The sequence below is a fragment of the Eschrichtius robustus genome, chromosome 2, assembly GCF_028021215.1.
Source record: "Eschrichtius robustus isolate mEscRob2 chromosome 2, mEscRob2.pri, whole genome shotgun sequence".
Lineage (NCBI taxonomy): Eukaryota > Metazoa > Chordata > Mammalia > Artiodactyla > Eschrichtiidae > Eschrichtius > Eschrichtius robustus.
In genome coordinates, this window is record NC_090825.1 from 178,557,080 (window position 1) to 178,576,187 (window position 19,108).

A 19,108-nucleotide genomic window follows, 5' to 3' on the forward strand; every position below is an offset into this window, starting at 1 on the left:
CAGGGGAGGGGGCGAGCGGAGGGCGCCTGCTGCGTCCCTGCTTGGGCGGGGGATGAGTGGTGGGCGGGGGGGGCGGGGGGCGCGCAGATGCTAAACCGGGGAAAGGTCTGGTGGTGGGGAGCCCTGGGGTTACCCTGTCCTTGCCCGTCCGCGCAAAGAGCTGAGATCCACCTGGAACTGTCGCTGTGGAGACCCCCGCCGGCCCCATTGCCCGGATGGGGAACTTGAGGTCGGGGAGGGTGGGGCCACAGTCGCGTGGGAGGGGGACCTTCTGGACCCGGGTCTAGCTGCGAAGCCACGGCTTGCAGCCTGGGGCCGGGCAGGGAGGGCGGGAGGCGGGGTGGGGCGCGTCCTCTGGTGACAGCAGCGCCCGGGAATGCGCCGGGCTGGGAGGGGGCTCTCCGCCCCCCACGCCAGGCCCCTGGGACTGAGCTTCTCCCCAGTGCTCTGGGGCCCTGCGCTGGGGGTGGTCGGGACCTGGGGCGGGAACCCCAGGACCGGAACCCAGGCGCGCGGGTTCCTGAGTAGGGTGACTTTGAGGGAGGGGTAGGGAGAGGGATTTGGGGAGGGGTAGCGGCCAGGAAAGGGAACCTTCGTGGGGACGCGATCTGGGCGTCGGTGGGGAGAGGGCAGCGCCCTCCTGGAGCCTCAACAGGGCGACCTCGGTTCGCTCACATTCCCGGGCCCTGAGCGCGGCGCCCGGAATAGCAGCCCCGAGGTGGGGGTAAGGGCGGTCAGTCCCCGCGCGGCTCCCCCGCCCTGGGCTTCCTAAGGTCACCGGCACGCGGACGGTCGGACACCAGGCCGCAGTTCTGGGGGGCCGCGGCGCGTGCGGAGCAGTCCCCTGCCGCAGATCGGCGCCCAGGCGCGCAACGGCCGCACGGGGGCGCACGGCGCCGCCGCCCCTCTGGACCCCGGCCGGGGCGCGCCCTGGGAGGCCGGGTGGGAGGGGCCGCCCCGGGCTCCCCCCGCCCCTCCTCGCGGGCCCCGCCGCTTCCGCTCGCCCACGGGCCGCCCGGGGAGCCTGGACGCGCCGCCTGGGCTCTACGTAGCCGGTAAGTCCCTCTTCCTATCCCCCCACTAACCCGGGCGGAGTCTTCTCTCCCTCCCTAAGCTGTGGGGTGGCGAGGCAGCAATCCCCAGGGTGGGAGAAAGCTCATCCCCACTTCCTTCTGGGGAAACTGAGGTCCAGAGGCGTGGCTTGCCCTGAGATCACACCGACGGTCAGGACTGCAGCCTAAACGGGGGGTGTGTCCTGCTCCTCGGGCAGGGGGCTCTGGAGAGTGGGAATGGTGATCCCTCAAGCCCCTCATTTTGCATCACCTAGACCCCCACCCCGTAAGCCAGTGCTAAGAGGGGAGCGGGTGTCCGAGGGTCAAGCCCCCTCCCCCTACCTCTGCTCTCCAACCCGGACTTCTTCCTGCTTCCTGGGCCAGCCAGGGCTGAGGTTCAGAGATGCAGCCAGCCTCACAGCTCTGGTCAGAGGGGGGGACCCACCGGGGGGGGACCCACGGGGGAACCCACCCCGTGGTCCCCCATGTTCTCAGCATCTGGAGCCACCTTGGCCCCAGACCCTTGGTGCCCCAGGTTTGAATGTCAGAGTCAGGAGAGCCTGATAACCAGGGACACTGCTGCTCAAGAACATCCAGTGGGGCCCTGCCTTCCCCCATCCGCTGCCCGAGACCTCCAGGACTGGAGCCCTCCAGCATGGCCTGCGTGTCCTTTGGGCACTGCTGACCGCTGGGCTCCCTGGCCCTAGTCCGCCACTTTCTCCACCAATGCCATGATCATGGGGAGGGTGGGGATGGCAAGTGACTTCATTCTTCCCCTGACAGATGGGGAAACTGAGGCCCAGGGAGACAAAGCCTCCCAGCCACCCTCTCCCCCACCCCCACGCAGCCGCCTCCCTCTTCCCTGCGTCATCCTCATTGGCGGCCCCTTTCCCTCTGCAGGCGGCTCTGGGACTCCATCCCACACCCTCTTCACATGAGGCCATGAGGCACCCACTGGACCAGGGCCAGGTCACCCTGCCCCCTCCCGCCCCCCATCCAGGAGCTCCTGGCTGCTGCAGGTCTGGGAGCTGAGGGGGCCCTGGAGGCTGGGGCCCGCCCGGGGGTGGGGTGGGGGGAGCTCTGCCAGGCACCAGACCCAGCCACCACCAGCCACACCCTCTGCAAGGTCCCATAGAATCCTGGACTGTGCCCAGCTGGTCCCCACTGCACAGATGGGGAAACTAAGGCAGAGGGAAGAGGAGCGCCTGGCCCCTGGCCACACCGGAAGGTAGGAGCAAAGTTGGTGGGGAGAGTGGGGAGGGCCCTAGGACCCTGGAGACACCTGTGCACGCTCCTGGAATGATTCCTTCCATCATCAGACGCTGAATAAGCACCTACTACGTGCATCATAGACAGTAAACAACCAATAATAATTATTTGAGTTTTCTCTCTCCAGACCGGGCTCTGTGCCCCCCGTTTTCCTCACCTAATCTGACGAACCCCTCAAAACTCTCCTATTAGGTGGGCTCTATTATGACTTCATTTTTCAGAGATGAGAAGGGAGGCTCAGAGAGGTTGAGTTACTGTCCAAAATCACACAGCCAGTCAGGGAAGAGCTGGGGTGCAACCCCTGGCCTGCTGGCCCCCCCACTGCTGCGCCGCCTCCTCTCCCCCAGACCCCGCCCCCTCCGGAACCTCCTGCTCCTGCTGTGGACCCTCCTGAACTGTGGTTTGGGGGTCAACGCTCAGGTAAAGGGGGACATGAGCCCAGGGGGCAGCGGGTATGGGAACCCGGCTGGCAGTGTGGGGGTCACCAGCCTCCCTTCCAGGCTGACTCTGCCTCTGTCTCCCCAAGTAGGGTCCGGGTGAGTGGACTCCATGGGGTTCCTGGAGCCGCTGTTCTAGCTCTTGCGGGCGAGGGCTCTCCGTGCGCAGGCGGCAATGCGTCCGGTGAGGAGGCTCCTGGGACTCGGCTGGGTGGGATGGGAGAGGGTCCCTGCCCCTCCTCTCCTGTCAGGCTGGCCCAGCCCCTGGCCGCACCCTCGGCCTGCCCACACATGCTGTGACTTTTAATCCCGCTAATCCAGCTGGAATGTGGGTGGGGTTAGCGGGGGTGGATGGGTGGGCAGGCTGGCTCTGGGGAAGGGTTTCCGGAGGTGCTGACCGCAGTCTGGCCACCCTGCTCCTCGAAGGTTTCCCAGGGAAGAGCTGTGCTGGGGGGACACCCACGAGTACCGCCTCTGCCAGCTGCCCGTAAGTTCTATCCACCCACCCCCCCCCCAGACTGAGTTCTCCCTGAAGCCCTCCTGCTTCCCCACTCATGCCCCCAGATATGCTTGCCACCATGCCAGATTCTCTGGGCATCCCCGGGGCTGTCCCAGCCTCTGCTCCACCAATCTCTGTCCCCAGGAGTGTCCCCCAGGGGCCGTGCCCTTCCGAGACCTCCAATGCGCCCTCTACAATGGCCACCCTGTCCTGGGCACCCAGAAGACCTACCAATGGGTGCCCTTCTATGGTGGTGAGTAGCCTATGCTCCTGTTAGTCCAGCTCTCTCAGAGCTGGCAGAGAAAAGTGGCTGCTAAGAAGAAAGGGGGACTTGGAGGGGTGCAAGAAGGGGGCATTGGCACTGGGGCTTTGAGGGATATGTAGGAGTTGGTGAAGTGAAGGGTGGAAAGCAAGTGTGAGTTGTGAAGAGGGGCAGAAGGAGGCAGGGTCTATTCTGCACAGGGTCGAACACCAAGCTGAGGATTTACTGGGAGCTGTATCCAGAGGCCAACATTTCTCAAACTTACACCAGTAGCAGGAAATATTGCTGCACTGAGCTGAAAATAGCGAGTTATATAACTGTGTGCCTGGGGCAGTGTGCCTCCAGATTTAAGGGAAACAGGCAGCTTCAGACGCCACGGTGGGGGTAGACACAGATAAGAAAATCCTAGAACGGAGAAAGTTCCAACCGTCAACCTCACAGATTTTTTTTTTCCTTCACCCTAAGAATTGGCGGAAACTTGCCATGATTTCACCCCCGCAGAGGCCCGCCAGGGCCAGCTCAGGCTCTATTCCAGGCTGGGTCTGCCAGCCAGCCTCAGGGAGTCGGGAGCCAGAGTGAGCCTGAGCGGGGGGAGCAGGGATCAGGTCTGTGGGCCTGGGGTGTGGTCAGACTGTCCATTATGCCCCACTGCCAGGCAGAGGGGAAAACTGAGTCCCGGGAAGGGCCAGCAACATACCCAGGCTATGCAGGACTCAGTGAGAACTGGACAAACACTTTTTGGGGGGCACCTGCTGGGTGCAGAGCCCAAGTGCCAAGTGAATTCTGCCCACCTCTGTACCCCAGAACCTAGAACATTGTCTGGAAAATAGTAGGTGCTCTATGAGTGTCTGTGGAATGAACGTGTGGAAGAGTGAGTGAAGAATGGGTGATGATGTTAATAGTGGGCCCCTAATATTAGGACTTAACATGAATGAATGAACGAATGAGTGCAGGCCCAGGATACTTGCCTGGGACAGTCCCAGCGAACGGGAAGCAGAATGCCTAAGTTCCAGACCTGGCTCTGCCTCAGCCTCCATGTGTGGCTTTGGCTGAGTCTCTGGGCCTCATCTGCCCAAGAGGATGGCTGCCTGAAGGGAGACTGGCAGGAAGGGGGCTGGAACTCAGATATGTCCCCCACTCCCACCGACTCCTCCCATCCCCAGCACCCAACCAGTGCGACCTCAACTGCCTGGCGGAGGGACACGACTTCTATCACAGCTTCGGCCGCGTGCTGGACGGTACCCCCTGCAGGCCGGGCACCCAGGGACTCTGCGTGGCTGGCCGCTGCCTCGTAAGAACTCCAGGCCCCGCCCCCATCCCCGCCCCTTCTAGGTTCCACCCGGCCTCTTCCCTCCAGGCCCCGCCCCCAGACCCCATTCACTAAGTTCCTGGTCCCGCCCTCTTCCCTAGGCCCCGCCCCCTTACCGAGTCTCCGACCTCCCCTGCCCCACCTATCACTAGGCCTCATCCCCAGCCTCCTCCCACTAGGGCCCGCCCCCCAGGTTCCATCCTTTTAGTTCTTGGTCCTGCCTTCTTCCATGGGCCCCGCCCCCTCGACGGCAGGGGCCGTCTGACGGCGCGCGTGCCCTCTCCACCCCTTTAGAGCGCCGGCTGTGACGGTTTGCTGGGCTCGGATGCCCGCGAAGACCGCTGCGGCCGCTGCGGCGGCGCCAACGACTCGTGCCTCTTCGTGCAGCGCGTGTTCCGGGATGCCGGTGACCGCCCTCCCCGTCCTCGTGCTCTCCCAGAGCGGGCCCTTTAAGACGTCCCGCGCTGATTGGGCAGTCTGCGGCCCAGCACCCATCGCTCATCATTCTGATTGGTCATTGCCAGATTGTCCCGCCCTTCCCAGAATAGACGGGGTTTAACTCTTTTGCTGCCGCACTTAGGTGATAATCATCGTAACTCCAATCCTTTAGGAAGCGTTTTCGGAGTACCAGGGCCTTGGATAACCTTCTTACCGCAGTATCCCACTTAATCCTCAAATCATCCTTCAAATACACCCCACCTGCTCCCCAACGCCCTCCTTCCCTCCCGCCCAGGTGCCTTCGCTGGGTACTGGAACGTGACCCTGATCCCCGAGGGCGCCAGGCACATCCGCGCCGCCCACCGGAGCCGGAACCACCTGGGTATCGCAGGGTCCGAGGGAGGAGGCGCCCTGCTGGCCTCCCGAATCCAGCGGGGAGGGGGGCGACAGGGTCGGGAGCCGGGCGGGGCCGCTTCCGGGGAACCCGGGCTGACCCTTCCCTTGCAGCGCTGATGGGGGGCGACGGGCACTACGTGTTCAATGGGAACTGGGCGGTCAGCCCTCCCGGGACCTACGAGGCAGCGGGCACCCGCGTGGTCTACACCCGCGTCACAGGGTCAGAGGAGACGCTGCGCGCCGCCGGGCCCACCTCCGAAGACCTGCTCCTGCAGGTGGGGGCGGGCCTCTGAGAGGGCGTCTGGGCGTGTGGGGTTAAAGAATCCGTTGGGAAGCAGGTGTCGGGGCCGGGGGGGGGGGTTGGGGGGGGCTGGGCAGAGTGTGTGTTGGGGGACGCTGGGCCATCAGGTCCGAGGGCAGCTCCCTAGTATGTGACACACCCCCAACCCCGCCGCCCAGGTCCTCCTGCAGGAGCCCAACCCCGGCGTTGAGTTCGAGTTCTGGCTCCCCCGGGAGCGCTATGGCCCCTTCCAGGCGGAGGCTCAGGGCCAGGGTTGGTCCCTGCGGCAGCCGCAGCCTCAGGAGGTAGATCCTCAGTCCCCTGAGTCTCCCGCTGCCCCAACTGTTATCCCCCCACGGACCCTAGGCCCCACCCCAGGTGAGCTGGGGACAGCCTGGGCGGGGGCGAGCAGGGAGGCAAGGCCTGTGCCCCTGACTGCACTGCCCCCGCAGACCCCTGCCCACCCTGCCCTGACACCCGCGGTCGTGCCCACCGGCTGCTCCACTATTGCGGCAGCGACTTTGGTGAGAGGCCCTTGACCCCATCCCTCACCTGGCCCCTAATTGACCTGAACTTGACCCCTAACCAGCTGACCTCTGACCCTGGTCTGACTTTGCCTTTCACTCCTTGACCTGACTCCAGCTTGACCCCTCCTGACCCTCATTTGACTCCCTGATCTGATCCTTTGCCCTAATCTGACTCCTAACTCCTCACTGATCCCTGAGCTGACCCCTACCCCCGGCCTCAGCTGACCACAGTCCCCAAGGGCCCCCAATGCCCCACCTGACTCCCAGTTCCCTCGTCTGGCAAGGGGTGTGTGGATGGGCCCCGGGGCGGAGTGTCCAGCCAGGCTCAGCACCACCCTGCCCGCAGTGTTCCGGGCCCGCGTGCTGGGCCGCGTCCGGCAGGCCCAGGAGACCCGATATGAGGTGCGCGTGCAGCTCATCTACAAGAACCGCTCGCCACTGCGGGCCCTCGAGTATGTGTGGGCGCCGAGCCGCTGCCCCTGCCCACCGCTGGCCCTTCATCGGGACTACCTGCTGGCAGCCCGGCGCCTCATCAGCCCCGATGGCACTCAGGACTGGCTGCTGCTCCCCCATGCTGGCTACGCCCGGCCCTGGAGCCCCGCCGAGGACAGCCGCGTGCGCCTGGCCGCCAGACACTGCCCCCTCTGAGCCCCTGGACCAGACCTCGGCCACACACGGCTGACCAGGCTCAAAGTCAGCATATTTCCCCTCTTGCCATAGCTTCCAGGGAGCTCAGAACTATCTCCCACCTGCAGCTCAGTGACTCCCCACCACACACACTCAGACACCCCTGCACTCAGTCAGATCCACTGTTGGAAGCAGGCACGCACTGGTGAGGATACACTAAATGGACTCTTTAGCTCTGATTTCCTCTCTCACCCTGGCTGCCAGGAAACTCATAGCTATTTTACTCTCAGAGACTCTGTGTCTGCTTTTATTCCCCTTGTCTCACACTCATTTGCTGGAACACACTGTCACACACAAGCATGACCCCAACAAAGACATGCCTAAGGAGACCTTGTAATGTATCCATTTCCCCTCTTGCCCTGGCTACCAGGAAGCTCACCACTGTTTAACCCCCTGACACTCTGTCTCTCCCTTCTCATTGCCACTTAACACATGCACACTCACGTATGCAGAGACACTGTTACAAACAGGCATGACCCCCTAGAAAACATGCCTACCCAGGCACTGTAATGTACCAATTTCCCCTTTTGCCCTGGCTACCAGGAAGTTCAGAGATAATCTTGACAGCTTCCGCAATTCGGGGGGAGGTGGGAGGGTTCCCTCCAGGCAACACTGCTGTTCACCCCTTTTTTATTCCTATTTAATTTTTACAAGCACTTTTTTTTTTAACAAGGGCACCCCAGTTTCACATACTTGGGCGCAGACACTTCAGGATGCCCTGTTAGTCAGATCCACAGCCACGTTGTCACCACCTGAACACACGTGATCACGTGCACCTCCCTCCTCCTCCTGGTCCAGCCCCCACCTCCCCCCAGCGTGTCTGACCCTGGGGCGACCGTGAGGACGGGGAATATAAGAGGATGGGGGAAGGCGGGACTTTCTGAGGTTCCAAGCCCCCTCCCGATGCCCCTTGGGGCCACATATTCCTCTCAGGCCGTTCAGGGGGCCCCCTCCCCACCCCCGAGCAGAGCAGGCAGGTCAGAGCCCCCATCCTCAGCGTGTGCCCTGTCCTCATGTGTCCTGGATGTAGTCTCCTCATAGATTCTAGAGCCAGGAGGGCAGGCCTAGATCATGTGTGGATTGGAAGTGTCAGTGGGGTGTCACATAGTCACGCAGAAAACCTCCCCTTCTGCCTCCCCATCCTGAGTGGGGTGACTCACGCCGTCATCTGGGACAACCTGCTCGTCTGTACCATCTGTGGTTGTGTCTTCTTCTGGGGCGCGGGATGGTGGGAGTGTGCAACGGGTACTGGACATGTGGGTCTCAATGGACTCGGCCCCTGACCTTGGGGGTGACCTCAGGCCAAGTCCTGCCCCTCTCTGGGCCTCAGTTTCCCCATCTGTGTATACCCTTTCAGCCCCTCCCGGCCCTGACCTTGGGAACCTCACTCTTCCAGATTCCTTCCCTAGCCCTCCTGTTCATTCGTGCATTCCTCCAAAGAGTATTTATTGAGCACCTACTGTATGCCTGGGACCCAGCAGCGCCTGGGGCGGCCCCGGCCTAGCCCTGTCTTCTGTAACAAGTGCTGAAGCCGGAGGATCTCCCGAACGCCCCCCCCGCCCCCCCCCGGCGGGGCAGAGTGGGGCGCAGTTCTGGAGGGAGGCGTGGGGTCTGGGCGCCCCCTGGTGGCAGGACGGGGGGAGAAGGAATTCAGCGTTTCGGGTGTTACCTGCAGCCCCCAAGGGCTTCAGGTCCCCAATGGCCCCAGATGGTCCCCTCTGCCTCACTGCACTGTGGGAGTGTGTTCAGTGTCTGGAAATGGGAGCCTCCGGCCTCTTCCTCCCCGGAGCTCTGTGGGGCAACCCTGCCATCTACTCCCCAACCAGCGGGACCGGTTTGCAAGGGTGAGGTTCCTGCCGGGGCAGAGGCCAATGCAGGGCCCACTCTAGCAGACAGGATGGCCTGTGGCCACAGGAGCCACGATTTCCCGCATGCCTTCCTCCTAGCGGCAACATTGTTTCCGGTAATGGTCACGTAACAAACAATCAATGGAACCATTTAAAGAGAGAAGTTTTAAAGATACTCAAAATCAGCAACCCAGTTGAAGGTGGAACTAGCATTTGCACTTACTCGCCCAGCAAAAATTCCACGCTGCTTTGATGCTTTACTTTTAAACACGAGTAAAAACTCCAGGTGCAACAACGGAACATGCAACAACGGAACATGCAACAACGGAAACGGAGAGACTCAAGATCTGTATCTTTGTGTCTTTACAATCCCTGGCTCTCGGGTTTTAGTATTTACTGTGTCCCTGTAGGAACACGCAGGGCCCATTTGGTTTAGAGACTGGATCGCTGCCCGAAGAGACCGCCGGTGATTACAGACGGAACTGCCTCTCGAGGGAAGCACTCACAGCTGAGTCCTCAAGGGTCCAGAACTGGGAATTCTCCAAATGGACTTCCCGCAGGAGGCGATGTTTATTAAAGGATAAAGAATGAAAACGGGCAAGCTTGAAACTTGTGTCTATGTTAATAAAACAATAGTAATCACGACAGTTCTTTCATCAACCCCACAAAATATTGTATTCAACAACCTTGCGGAGTACCAGCTCTGGGGGGTGCGATGCTTTTCTTACCGTTTTGAATTCTCTGCAGACAGCACCCCTCTGTTGTCTGCACCTCTCTCTCACCGACCCTGTACCAGCTGGCTCACCCACAGGAGGACGAGTCCGGTTGAAGGGCTGCTGAAAACCCCTGGACTGTCTCACACCCTGAGGGTTAGTTGAGGGTTACAATGGCTTGACCACCTGGGAAAACAGTTTGGCTGTTTCTGCTACAGCTGAACACACACTCGTGTACAAGGTTGAATAATAACGTCCACGCCCTAACCCCTGGAACCTGTGAACAGAACTTTATTTGGAAAACGGATTTTTGAGGATGTAGTTAAGAGTCTCAAGAAGATCATTCTGGAGTATCCAGATGGACGCTAAATCCGGTGGCAAGTGCCTTGTAAGAGACACACAGAGGAGAGACAGAGAGAAGACACCCGTGTGAAGACAGAGGCAGAGATCGGAGGGATGTGGCCACAAGCCCAGGGATGCCTGGGGCTCCCAGAAGCTGGAAGAGGCAGGAAGGACCCTCTCCTGGACCCTCCAGAGGGACCACAGCCCTGGGACACCTTGATCTTGAACTTCCGGCCTCCGGATGGTGAAAGGAAAAATTCCTGTTGTCCCAAGCTACCCAGTTGGTGATGACTGGTTACAGCAGCCCCAGGAGACTCAGAGGCTCACCCTACACCCTGCCGTCTCTGGCAGGTATACGCCCAAGGCAAATGAGAGCTCCGCTCACCAAAGGCTGCTTCCAGAATGTTCCTAGCAGCTTTAGTCACAATAGCCCCCCACTGGAAACAACTCTAACACCCATCAGCAGTGGACTGAATCATTCTCTGGCCCTCACAGAATACGCGCTCTGCCAACGAAAAAGAATGATGCACCAATCATTCCCGCAGCAGCGTGGTGAGTCTGAGTCAGACAGGAGGGGACAGAAGACACCGTGGACACGACACAAGTGACCTTCAAGGCCAGAGGCAATGAAGGCAGGATGGGGGTTACCTTGGGGCGGAAGTGACTGGGAGGGGCCGGCCCTGTTGAGATACTTGCCCCCGAGTCGCGGGTTATACTTTTCTGCACATTTAAATTAAAACCAAAACAAATCTGAGGGGCTAAGTAAACGTCACTGCTTCCACCTGGGGAGACAGGTGTGTGTCCGCTCACCTGTGCTCCCAGGTGACCTGACCCGGGGGGGCAGGGCCCAAGGACAATCTTCAAGGGGCACAGGGGGTGGGGCAAGGCCCCGTCTCCTGCCCTGGACCCAGGCCACACCACCTACTTCAAACACCTGGGCCGGCGATAAGCAGATTAAGGGATCACTGTCCCCAGAGCCCAAGTGGACTCCTCAGCAGGGTGGGGGCTCATTAATAATTACCCTCGATCCCTTCCTCCCAACAAATCCAACATCCTCAAGTAAAAGCCAAAGTCCTCACCACACCTTCCAGGCAGGCACCTGCGTGGTCCACCCCCCAGACCCAGCTCCTCTCTTGCTCTGGCTCATGTGGCTCCGGCCACACCGGCCTGCCTGCTCTTCTCCTAACCCACCAGGTACGGTCCTGCCTTAGGGCCTTTGCACGTCCTCCTGCCTGGACCACTCCTGCCCCCGTATTCACAGACTTGAGCCCTCGCCTCCTTCATGTCTCTACTCAGGGGTCACTTCCAGGGACTTCCCTGGTGGCGCAGTGGTTACGAATCTGCCTGCCAATGCAGGGGACGCAGGTTCGATCCCTTGTCCGGGAAGATCCCACATTCCACAGAGCAGCTAAGCCCACAGGCTCTGGAGCCCGGGCGCCGCAACCAAGACCCCGCGAGCCGCAACCAAGACCCGACGCAGCCAAATAGAGAAATAAGTCACTTCCATAGAGAGGCCTTTCTCTGACCCTCCAACCCTTGCCCCTCCCCCCAACTCCTAGTCACATATGCCCCCATATTCTCTTCCTTCTGACCTGTTACCCCCCATTTATCCTGTTGATTGTCACCTCCCCAAATCCTCAGGAACGGGGATTTTTGTCTCTCTGGGTCATGACTCTACCCTTGGAGCAAGGCCTGGAATACAGTAGGTGCTCAATATTTGTTGAGTGACTGATTGAATGAACTGGACCCACTGCTCACCAGTAGCACTCGCTCCGTACTTCTTCCTCCCTCGCTGGAGTTCTCAAGGATGAGGACACAGGGCTGCAAGGTTGGCAGCTGCACAGAGCTGCCTCCTTTTCAGGAAAACTGTGATGGATGGGATCACCACCAGCTGGGGACAAGCTGGGGCGCTCAGTGGGGAGAGGGATGGCATGTCAAACGATTGCAGTACTTGGCTGATGTGTTCGGGCAGGAAACAAAGGTGTCTCCAGATATGGCCCAATGGCCCTGGGACAGAATCACCCCCGGTTGAGAACCACTGACTTATGGCCTTGAGAGCCACTGCCCTGTCGGGGTTCGTGGTTTCTCATCCTAACCCTCCCCTTGTGTTGGCACCAGAAGTTGTGACCAACCAGAATGTGGGAGAAGCAGAGCTCGGGTGGGCGGGCAGACTGTGATGGGCGCTGCAGGGTCCTTCCAGCTGTGGCTGCAGATGCCTCGCGGGAGACTTGTCTCTGGGCGACAGTAGCTGCCACTCGGAGATGCCCGTGGGGTCAAGGCCCCCTCCCCGGGGGTGGGCTGAAACCAGTGACTGACAGATGTGGAGGCACAAAACACGGGCCCCTGGGCTCCAGGGGGGCCGATTTCAGGTGCAGTACCAGCTCCAGACCCCCCCCACCACCACCACCACCACTGCTTCACTCAGCTCCCCCCACCCTCCGGCTTCCAACTCAGGCTGTGCTTCCAGGGACGTGAAGTTGAACGGGGCAGTGAGGGGAGAGTGTTCTGGTTTTTCATATCCTGTTGGGTTGGATTTGCTATCTTTTGCTTAGATGTTTTTGCGTCTATATCCACATGACAGGTGCATCACGTTCCTTACTTGTTCTGGCTCTGCCTGTTTTTACAATCAGGGTTGTGCTGGCCTCACAAAGGAAAGCAACGGCGGGACCTAGGAGGTCCTGTCCATGCCCACCCAGCTCCCGCCTCCCAGTTTCCATGAAGGCCAGGCTGACGTCCACGGCCAGCCTCCCGGGGCCTCTTTGCTGAAGGCTGCCTGGCCCTGGACCCTGCGCTGCCTGCGGGGGCGCTGGCTGGAGTGAATGGCCACCGCTCCCCCCAGTGACCGGCAGGGTGGTGGATCCAGCCCCTCAGCACCTGGACAGGATAAGTCTCAGGTGTGCATTCAACATGGGAGGGAGAGCCACGTGCTGGCAGGTGTGCTGGGTTTAGCCACGCTTGCTTTATTGGCTTCTTTCCCCTCCCACCTCAATCTTCTCCCTCTTGGCTCTTCCTGGGATCCCTCCCACGTAAAGGACTTGTACTCAAATTCTTGCCCCGCCATCTGCTTCTAGAGGGAACGCAAGTGAGGTGGGGCTACTGCCTCTAGCTTGCTTGTCTGGAAGAGTTTTCAAAACAAGGGGATTCTGGGGACTTCCCTGGCCGTCCAGTGGTTAAGGCTCCGTGCTTCCACTGCAGGGGGCATGGGTTCGATCCCTGGGCAGGGAACTAAGATCCCGCATGCCGCATTGCACGGCCAAAAAAAAGAGAAGGGGATTGTGGTGAGTGGGCCTGAGAGCTACCCCAGGAGGGGAGAGAGAAAGCGTGAGGACAAGGATTGCCGAGGCTCGTGTCCTTCTCAGCCACTTGGTGACACCTCCATTCTGAGCCTCGGTTTTCTCATCTGTAAAGTGGGGCTGCCCAGCACCTGCCCCGGTTGGAGGAGACCCTGTGCCCATGAAGCCCCACCCCCTGGAGCCCGGCGGACAGACGGTGAGATAAGGCTGGTCCAGATGAGCTTTACTGAGCCCTCCCTAGCAGGCCGGGTGCTTCAGCCGCCAGCAGTGCTGCAGGTAGCGGAACCCGTGTCTGTGGTGGGGCCAGCTGCAGGTGGCCTCAGTGGTGGACTCTGAGGAGTACTCCAGGGAGGACTCAGATTGGCAGGAGGCGGGCAGCTTGGGCACCGCGGTGCTGCTGGTGGCTTTTGTTGTGGGCCGTTTCTGATGCCGTCTGCTGGACTTGGGGGCTGAGGCCCCTGGTCCATCGGGGGTCTTGTTGGGGGGCTGAGGGGGGATGGTGGTGCCACTGGGAGACTGCACAAGGGGGGGTCCCTGGCTGGAGGAGGTGCTGGGACGCTGCGCGGAGCCTGAGGACTGGTGGGCCGTCTGGGAAGGGCCTGAGGCAGTGATGGAGGGCCGGGCGTGCTGCCGACCGTGGACCTGGGGCTGTCGGGGTGGCTGGGACTGCCCGCGAGCCTGGGGCTGCCCTGGGGCCTGGGGCTGGCTGGAGGAGTTGGCTTGAGACCGAAGCCCACCCCGGAGCTTGCCAGGCAGCTGGGTGCCATTGGCAGAGCCAGTGGCGGGGGATTGAGGCTGGGAGTGGCCCAAGTTGGTGGAGCTCCTGAGGGCTGGCTTGCCTGGGGACGCGGGGCTGGCGGTGGACTCCACTGGGGAGTCGGCTGGGGGATCCGCGGAGGCCTTGGAGTGTAACTGGCCGGCCGGCTTTTCTGCACAGGGGCTGGGCAGGCACTTCACCTGTCCTTCCAGAGCTGAGTCACGCTTGCTTTGGCTGTGGAGAGAGCGCCCTGGGGGTGAGTGAGGTGGGTCTGGCTGTGTCCAGGGGCCCAAGGGCTGCGCTAAGCCGGTGGAGACTGGGACAGAGGCTGCCGGGGACTGCCAGGGGCCAGCTTCACTTGAGCGGCCAGCAGCCGGCCTTGGCAGGGAGAGAGGCAGGTGCAGGCACTCACACACACGCACGTGCGCACACACGTGTGGGCCCTCCCTACCTCCCAGGGGCGGGCATTACGTACAGTCGGCTCCGAGGGCAGTGAGGGGCCCACTGCCGCAGCCGCCGGGGTGATGAGAGCCCGGCTGCGGGCCAGGGCCTGCAGGACTGGTTCCGGAGAGCGTAGGAGAGAGAGGCGGACAGTGAGAGGGGAAGATTTAGCGAGCACCCAGCGGAGGCGGTCCAGACGCCAGACAGAGGCCGGTCAGAGTCAGGAGGACAGCAGGCAGGAATGAAGGTGAGTGGGGCAGGGGGAGCCGGGAGACAGACAGACAGACAGAGACCGGAGAGACAGACACCCCTCGCCCTGCGAGCACGCACTGTCCCTCGTTATTCCGGCTGCCACGTCCAGGGTCCGCCCGCTGAGGTCGCTCATGATGCTGTCCACGGCCTCGTGATGCTTTAGAAACAGTGGACGTATGACGCGATGATACAGCATGTGAGCCCCGTTCCAGGGGCCGGGAACCATGCAGAACAACAGGAAGGCGCACTGCGGACACAGGGCAGGAGTTACACTCGGCCCCCACTCTGTGCCTCGGGTTGGGGGGGTCTCCTCCATCAGACGCTGGGCTGGGGTGGACCTGGCCACACTCATCAGACACCCCTGGGGATGGGCCTGGCCTCCCCCGTCAGACACCCCTGGGGATGGGGCTGGCCTCCCCCGTCAGACACCCCTGGGGATGGGGCTGGCCTCCCCCGTCAGACACCCCTGGGGATGGGCCTGGCCTCCCCCGTCAGACACCCCTGGGGATGGGGCTGGCCTCCCCCGTCAGACACCCCTGGGGATGGGCCTGGCCTCCCCCGTCAGACACCCCTGGGGATGGGCCTGGCCTCCCCCGTCAGACACCCCTGGGGATGGGCCTGGCCTCCCCCGTCAGACACCCCTGGGTACCCGCTCCTGGGAACCCCAGCCGCCACGGTGTGTCCCGGGTGGTGCCCACCTTGCCCGCGTAGTAGAAAGGGAACCAGGACAGGAGTAGATCGCTGAAGAACTCGGCCAGCCCAAACAGGCCGTATACCACCCAGTAGGTGAGCCACACAGTGTCGTCCTCTTTGCTTGGGCTCTCGATAGCTTTGATCCTGGGGGAGGTGAGGCAGGGTCAGGGGCTGCTCGGAGCCCCAGACGCCCCCCCCCGCACCCCCAAACCAGCGGGCACTCACGAAGCATATGCGGGGTATGCAAAGCCGATGAGATTGCACAGCAGAGACGCCCCGTACCCGAACAGAAGACACAGGCTTAGCAGAGTGGCGGCTCCTGCGGAGAGAGGGGGCTGGGTGTGGGCTGCACGTGCTGAGCCCAGTCTCCAGAGCCCCCTTGGCCTGGCCCATGCAGCCTGCATCCATCACTCCTCCCAGAAGCCTCGGCGGCCCCTCTAGGAGGGGTTATTGCCCCACAGCACCTGGGCAACCCTCATCGTGGCCCTGAACCCCACGAACATGTCAGTCTCCGCCGCGGGACTGTGAACACTCCAAGGGCAGGCCGGCACCTCGGGACTGGTCTGTACCGAGTGGCTGCCCCGTGTTTGTTGAATGAATATGTGATCTCTGCAATTATAACCGCCTCACTCTGGGTCCTATAGGAGGGGCTGAGCACAAGAGGCTAGAGTTTGAATATAAGTAAATGGGAGAAAAACCAAGACGTGATTCCTGGAGAGTGGAGAAAGGCAACAATTTCTAACTTTCTTCTTAGTCCAGGGTCTCTTACCCTCACCAGTGCTGACTCTGGGGCGGGGGGAACCACCCTGGGCACTGCATCTGGGGTGTGGAGACAGCATCCCTGGTCCCCACCCACTTGATGCCAGGAGGCCCCCACAGTCGTGACCATCTGATGTCCCCAGACATCGCCCGGTGTCTCCTGGGGGCTGCACGGCCCCCTCTGAGAGTCCTTGTCTTAGTGGGAGGACGCAAAGCGCCGTATTGAGTGTACCCCTGGCTGAGGGGAGCTCTCACCCACTACGAGACACCTAGCAAGTGTCTCTCTGCTTGCAGCCTCAGTTTCCCCAACTGTCAGTGGGGCGGGTAGTGGCCCTGTCTCCTAGGGCTGCTGTGGGGTTAGCTAAACAAGACTCAGTAGAAGGGACCCCGCCCTACACGTCTAGGGAACCCCTTCCGGCGGGCCAAGCACACTCCCAGCAATGAGGGCTCAGAGGAGAACGGTGTGGGGGATGGGGGCCAGGAGCGTTAGCCACTCTGAAATCATAATGGTCGCTGCTGCATTTATGAAGCACTTCTTGTGTGCAGGGCTCTGTCCCTCCCTGCTCTGTCTCATTCAACAGCCAGGACGAAACGGAAGCTGGGGATAGGGGTGGCGGAAGAGGCTCATGCTCGGTCACTGGGGGAGCCTCTGGCTCCTGGGAGCATTTACAGCCTCTTCCCCCACCTCCAGGCTGTTATCTGCAGAGAGAGACAGAGGCCACTAGTGGACCAAAGGGCAGAGTCCCCTCCACCCTCCCCTCCACCTGCATTAGCCTTTATCCTGGGGATCTGGGGTCAGGAGAGGGAGGGGAATCCCCAGCTGGCCCTAGGAGGCCTGGTCACTGCCTCTTCTGGGTTTCCTCCTCGGTTACCTGGGAGGGGGTATTTTGGCCATCTCAGGCCGGTGGGGCCCGAGGGTTCCGACATCTGGGAGAGGGGGTGGCGGAAATGGCACCCCTTCCCTGGCGATTGCTGCTAGTTGGGGAGAAGCAGCTCTCCCAGGGCCCCTCTCCCCTCAATCCCTATTCCTGCAGCCTCAGCAAAGGGAGGATGACCTTGGACATGGGCGAGGACAGTCCAATCAGCAGCAGATGGGGCGGGGGTGGGGTGGGGGTGGATGCTCCAGACAGGGCAGGCAGCAGGGGCAGCCTTCCACTCCAGGCCTCAGTTTCCTCCCTGTGACCCCCCCAGCCTACCCAGCAGGCCCCTCCCAACGGGCCCCTCCCCTGTGTTCTATGACCTAAATTCCCCACCCACTGGTATCAGGGATGTTGAAAACCAGGCAGGAGGTCAAGGGCTTGCTCCCAGGGGCAGGTCCCTGGCTGACCCGACACAGATTGGGCACCAGGAACCTGGGGGGACAGGTTTTGGACCTTCCTTGGGCTGTCTGGCATGGGAATCCCCCAGCTGGCAGGGAAATGGGAGGAAAGTGGACTCCAAGGATCTGTACACAGGTGCTCAAAACACGTGGCATGTCCTCAGCCAGAGTTGCCCCCCAGCGTCCGAACCAAGTGTCCCGTGATTCATTCCAGGGGGGCTTCCTGGAAGAGGTGGCAGAGGGCAGTCGGGTCTGAAGCACCAAAAAAGAGGGGAGGCACTTAAGGGACACTTACTGGACAGTTTCAGAGGGTGGCAGGGGCCACCCAAGGTCACTGAGGAAGAAAGGCAGAGGAGGGACTGGAATGGAAGTGACAGTCGGGGTGGCTGGACCTCCCTCTCCGTGGGCCCCATCCAACCTTTCTGCAACCCCACCACAGCAGTCAAACAACCCAACTCCGGACGGGGGAGGGGAGAGGGCAGGCCAAGGGCGGGGGGTGGGAGGTGATATTAGCAGGAAAACAACCTGAGGAGAGGTGGGAGTGACCCTTCCCCTCCAGGTCTGGAGCATCCCCTGGGAAAACGGGAAGATCTCTACACTTGCTTCCATGCTGGAGCCCATCTGGGAAGAGGGTGGCAAGACTGGCAGGGCACTGGCTGCCTACCTGCCCCGTCCTCCCCCGGGGCCAGCAGGACAACTGGAAGAACAGGACTTCTGCCTGGCGGGCACCCAGGGCCCGGAGGGAGGGGGCAGAGGACGGCTGTGGGGCCGAAGGAGGGGGTGGTCCTCGACCGAGGTCGCACAGCGGGGGCGGGGAGGGGCTGCGGGTAGACCTGAGGTCCCGGTCCACGACCTCTCCCCAGGATCTCAGTCTCCTCCCTGAACTGTGGGCGCGCCCCGCCGCCTGAGCTGGACCCCGCAGCCGGAGCTGGCCGGAGGGTGCAGGTCCGAGGTCCCGGTGGCCCAGGGCCTCAGTGTGCCCGTCGGCGAAATGGAGAGGCGGTCCCGAGAGCCCCCCCGACGGCTCACCCGCGGCCAAGTACCGCTTGTCGACACCGGTCTTGGCTTCGAGCGCCCCTAGCGCTTCGGTGGCCAAATTCCTCTGTTCCAGAAAGCGCTCGAAGCGCTGGCGCAGGCCATCCATGGCACCGGCGGGCCCGGGGCTGGCAGGTTGAACTTGACCGCCACCCCGCGCACCTGCCGTAGAGCGTGCGCGCCGCCTTCCCTCCACGCGAGCCGCACCGCCGAACCCTGGGGCCACTCTCCACCCCCGGGCTGGTCTCCGCCCCCGGGCTGGTCTCCGCCTCCTGCCCTCCGCTCTGGCCAGTGGGAGGGCAGGGCGGACAAAGGAGGTGGGGCCTGCCCCTTCTCCTTCGCCGCATTGCCCCAGGGCCGGCCGCGGCTGCCGCAGCCGCGACTTTGGAGGAAGGGGCGGGGCGCGGGGGCTGAGGGCTCCGATTGGCCCAGCGGGAGCGGGACGTAGCTGATTGGAGGGGCGGGGTCATGTCCTGGGATTATTGGCTGAGCCGTTGTGGGT

The 19,108-nt window shown here is 61.9% G+C and overlaps 2 protein-coding genes across 4 annotated transcripts; one reads left to right on the plus strand and one right to left on the minus strand.

Annotated features, from left to right (window-relative positions):
• The first annotated feature begins 953 nt into the window (after positions 1-953).
• On the plus strand, positions 954-10,812 carry ADAMTSL5 (ADAMTS like 5). Of its 3 annotated transcripts, none has more exons than XM_068537391.1 (14): positions 954-1,055; positions 1,953-2,071; positions 2,179-2,280; positions 2,543-2,741; positions 2,851-2,942; positions 3,185-3,245; positions 3,402-3,510; positions 4,683-4,810; positions 5,123-5,234; positions 5,562-5,648; positions 5,774-5,937; positions 6,122-6,320; positions 6,395-6,466; positions 6,816-10,812. In XM_068537391.1, the coding sequence occupies exons 2-14, from the start codon at positions 1,995-1,997 to the stop codon at positions 7,115-7,117; spliced, it is 1,704 nt and encodes a 567-aa protein (XP_068393492.1). In that variant the 5' UTR covers positions 954-1,055; positions 1,953-1,994; the 3' UTR covers positions 7,118-10,812. The 3 variants fall into 3 exon arrangements, with proteins under 3 accessions (XP_068393492.1, XP_068393494.1, XP_068393493.1); XM_068537393.1 differs by having other exon boundaries at positions 2,669-2,741; XM_068537392.1 differs by lacking the exon at positions 954-1,055 and having other exon boundaries at positions 1,979-2,280.
• A 3,293-nt stretch (positions 10,813-14,105) lies between these two features.
• Positions 14,106-18,810, minus strand: REEP6 (receptor accessory protein 6). Its single transcript, XM_068535068.1, has 5 exons — positions 18,601-18,810; positions 15,720-15,813; positions 15,500-15,638; positions 14,880-15,048; positions 14,106-14,342 (listed from the first exon to the last, which is right to left on the minus strand). Exons 1-5 carry the CDS (start codon positions 18,713-18,715, stop codon positions 14,305-14,307), a joined length of 555 nt encoding a protein of 184 aa, XP_068391169.1. The 5' UTR covers positions 18,716-18,810; the 3' UTR covers positions 14,106-14,304.
• Positions 18,811-19,108: the final 298 nt, after the last annotated feature.

Excerpts from the sequence above, each read along its gene's own strand:
- ADAMTSL5 (XM_068537391.1), top strand. The coding sequence starts at position 1,995 with ATGAGGCACCCACTGGACCAGGGCCAGGTCACCCTGCCCCCTCCCGCC. Across the intron at positions 2,072-2,178 it reads GGAGCTCCTGGCTGCTGCAG|GTCCCATAGAATCCTGGACT; the intron begins GTCTGGGAGCTG and ends ACCCTCTGCAAG. Across the intron at positions 3,511-4,682 it reads ATGGGTGCCCTTCTATGGTG|CACCCAACCAGTGCGACCTC; the intron begins GTGAGTAGCCTA and ends TCCCATCCCCAG.
- REEP6 (XM_068535068.1), bottom strand. The coding sequence starts at position 18,715 with ATGGATGGCCTGCGCCAGCGCTTCGAGCGCTTTCTGGAACAGAGGAAT. Across the intron at positions 15,814-18,600 it reads CAAGCGGTACTTGGCCGCGG|GAGCCGCCACTCTGCTAAGC; the intron begins GTGAGCCGTCGG and ends CTCTCTCCGCAG. Across the intron at positions 14,343-14,879 it reads AGCCGGAATAACGAGGGACA|CCAAAGCAAGCGTGACTCAG; the intron begins GTGCGTGCTCGC and ends CTCTCTCCACAG.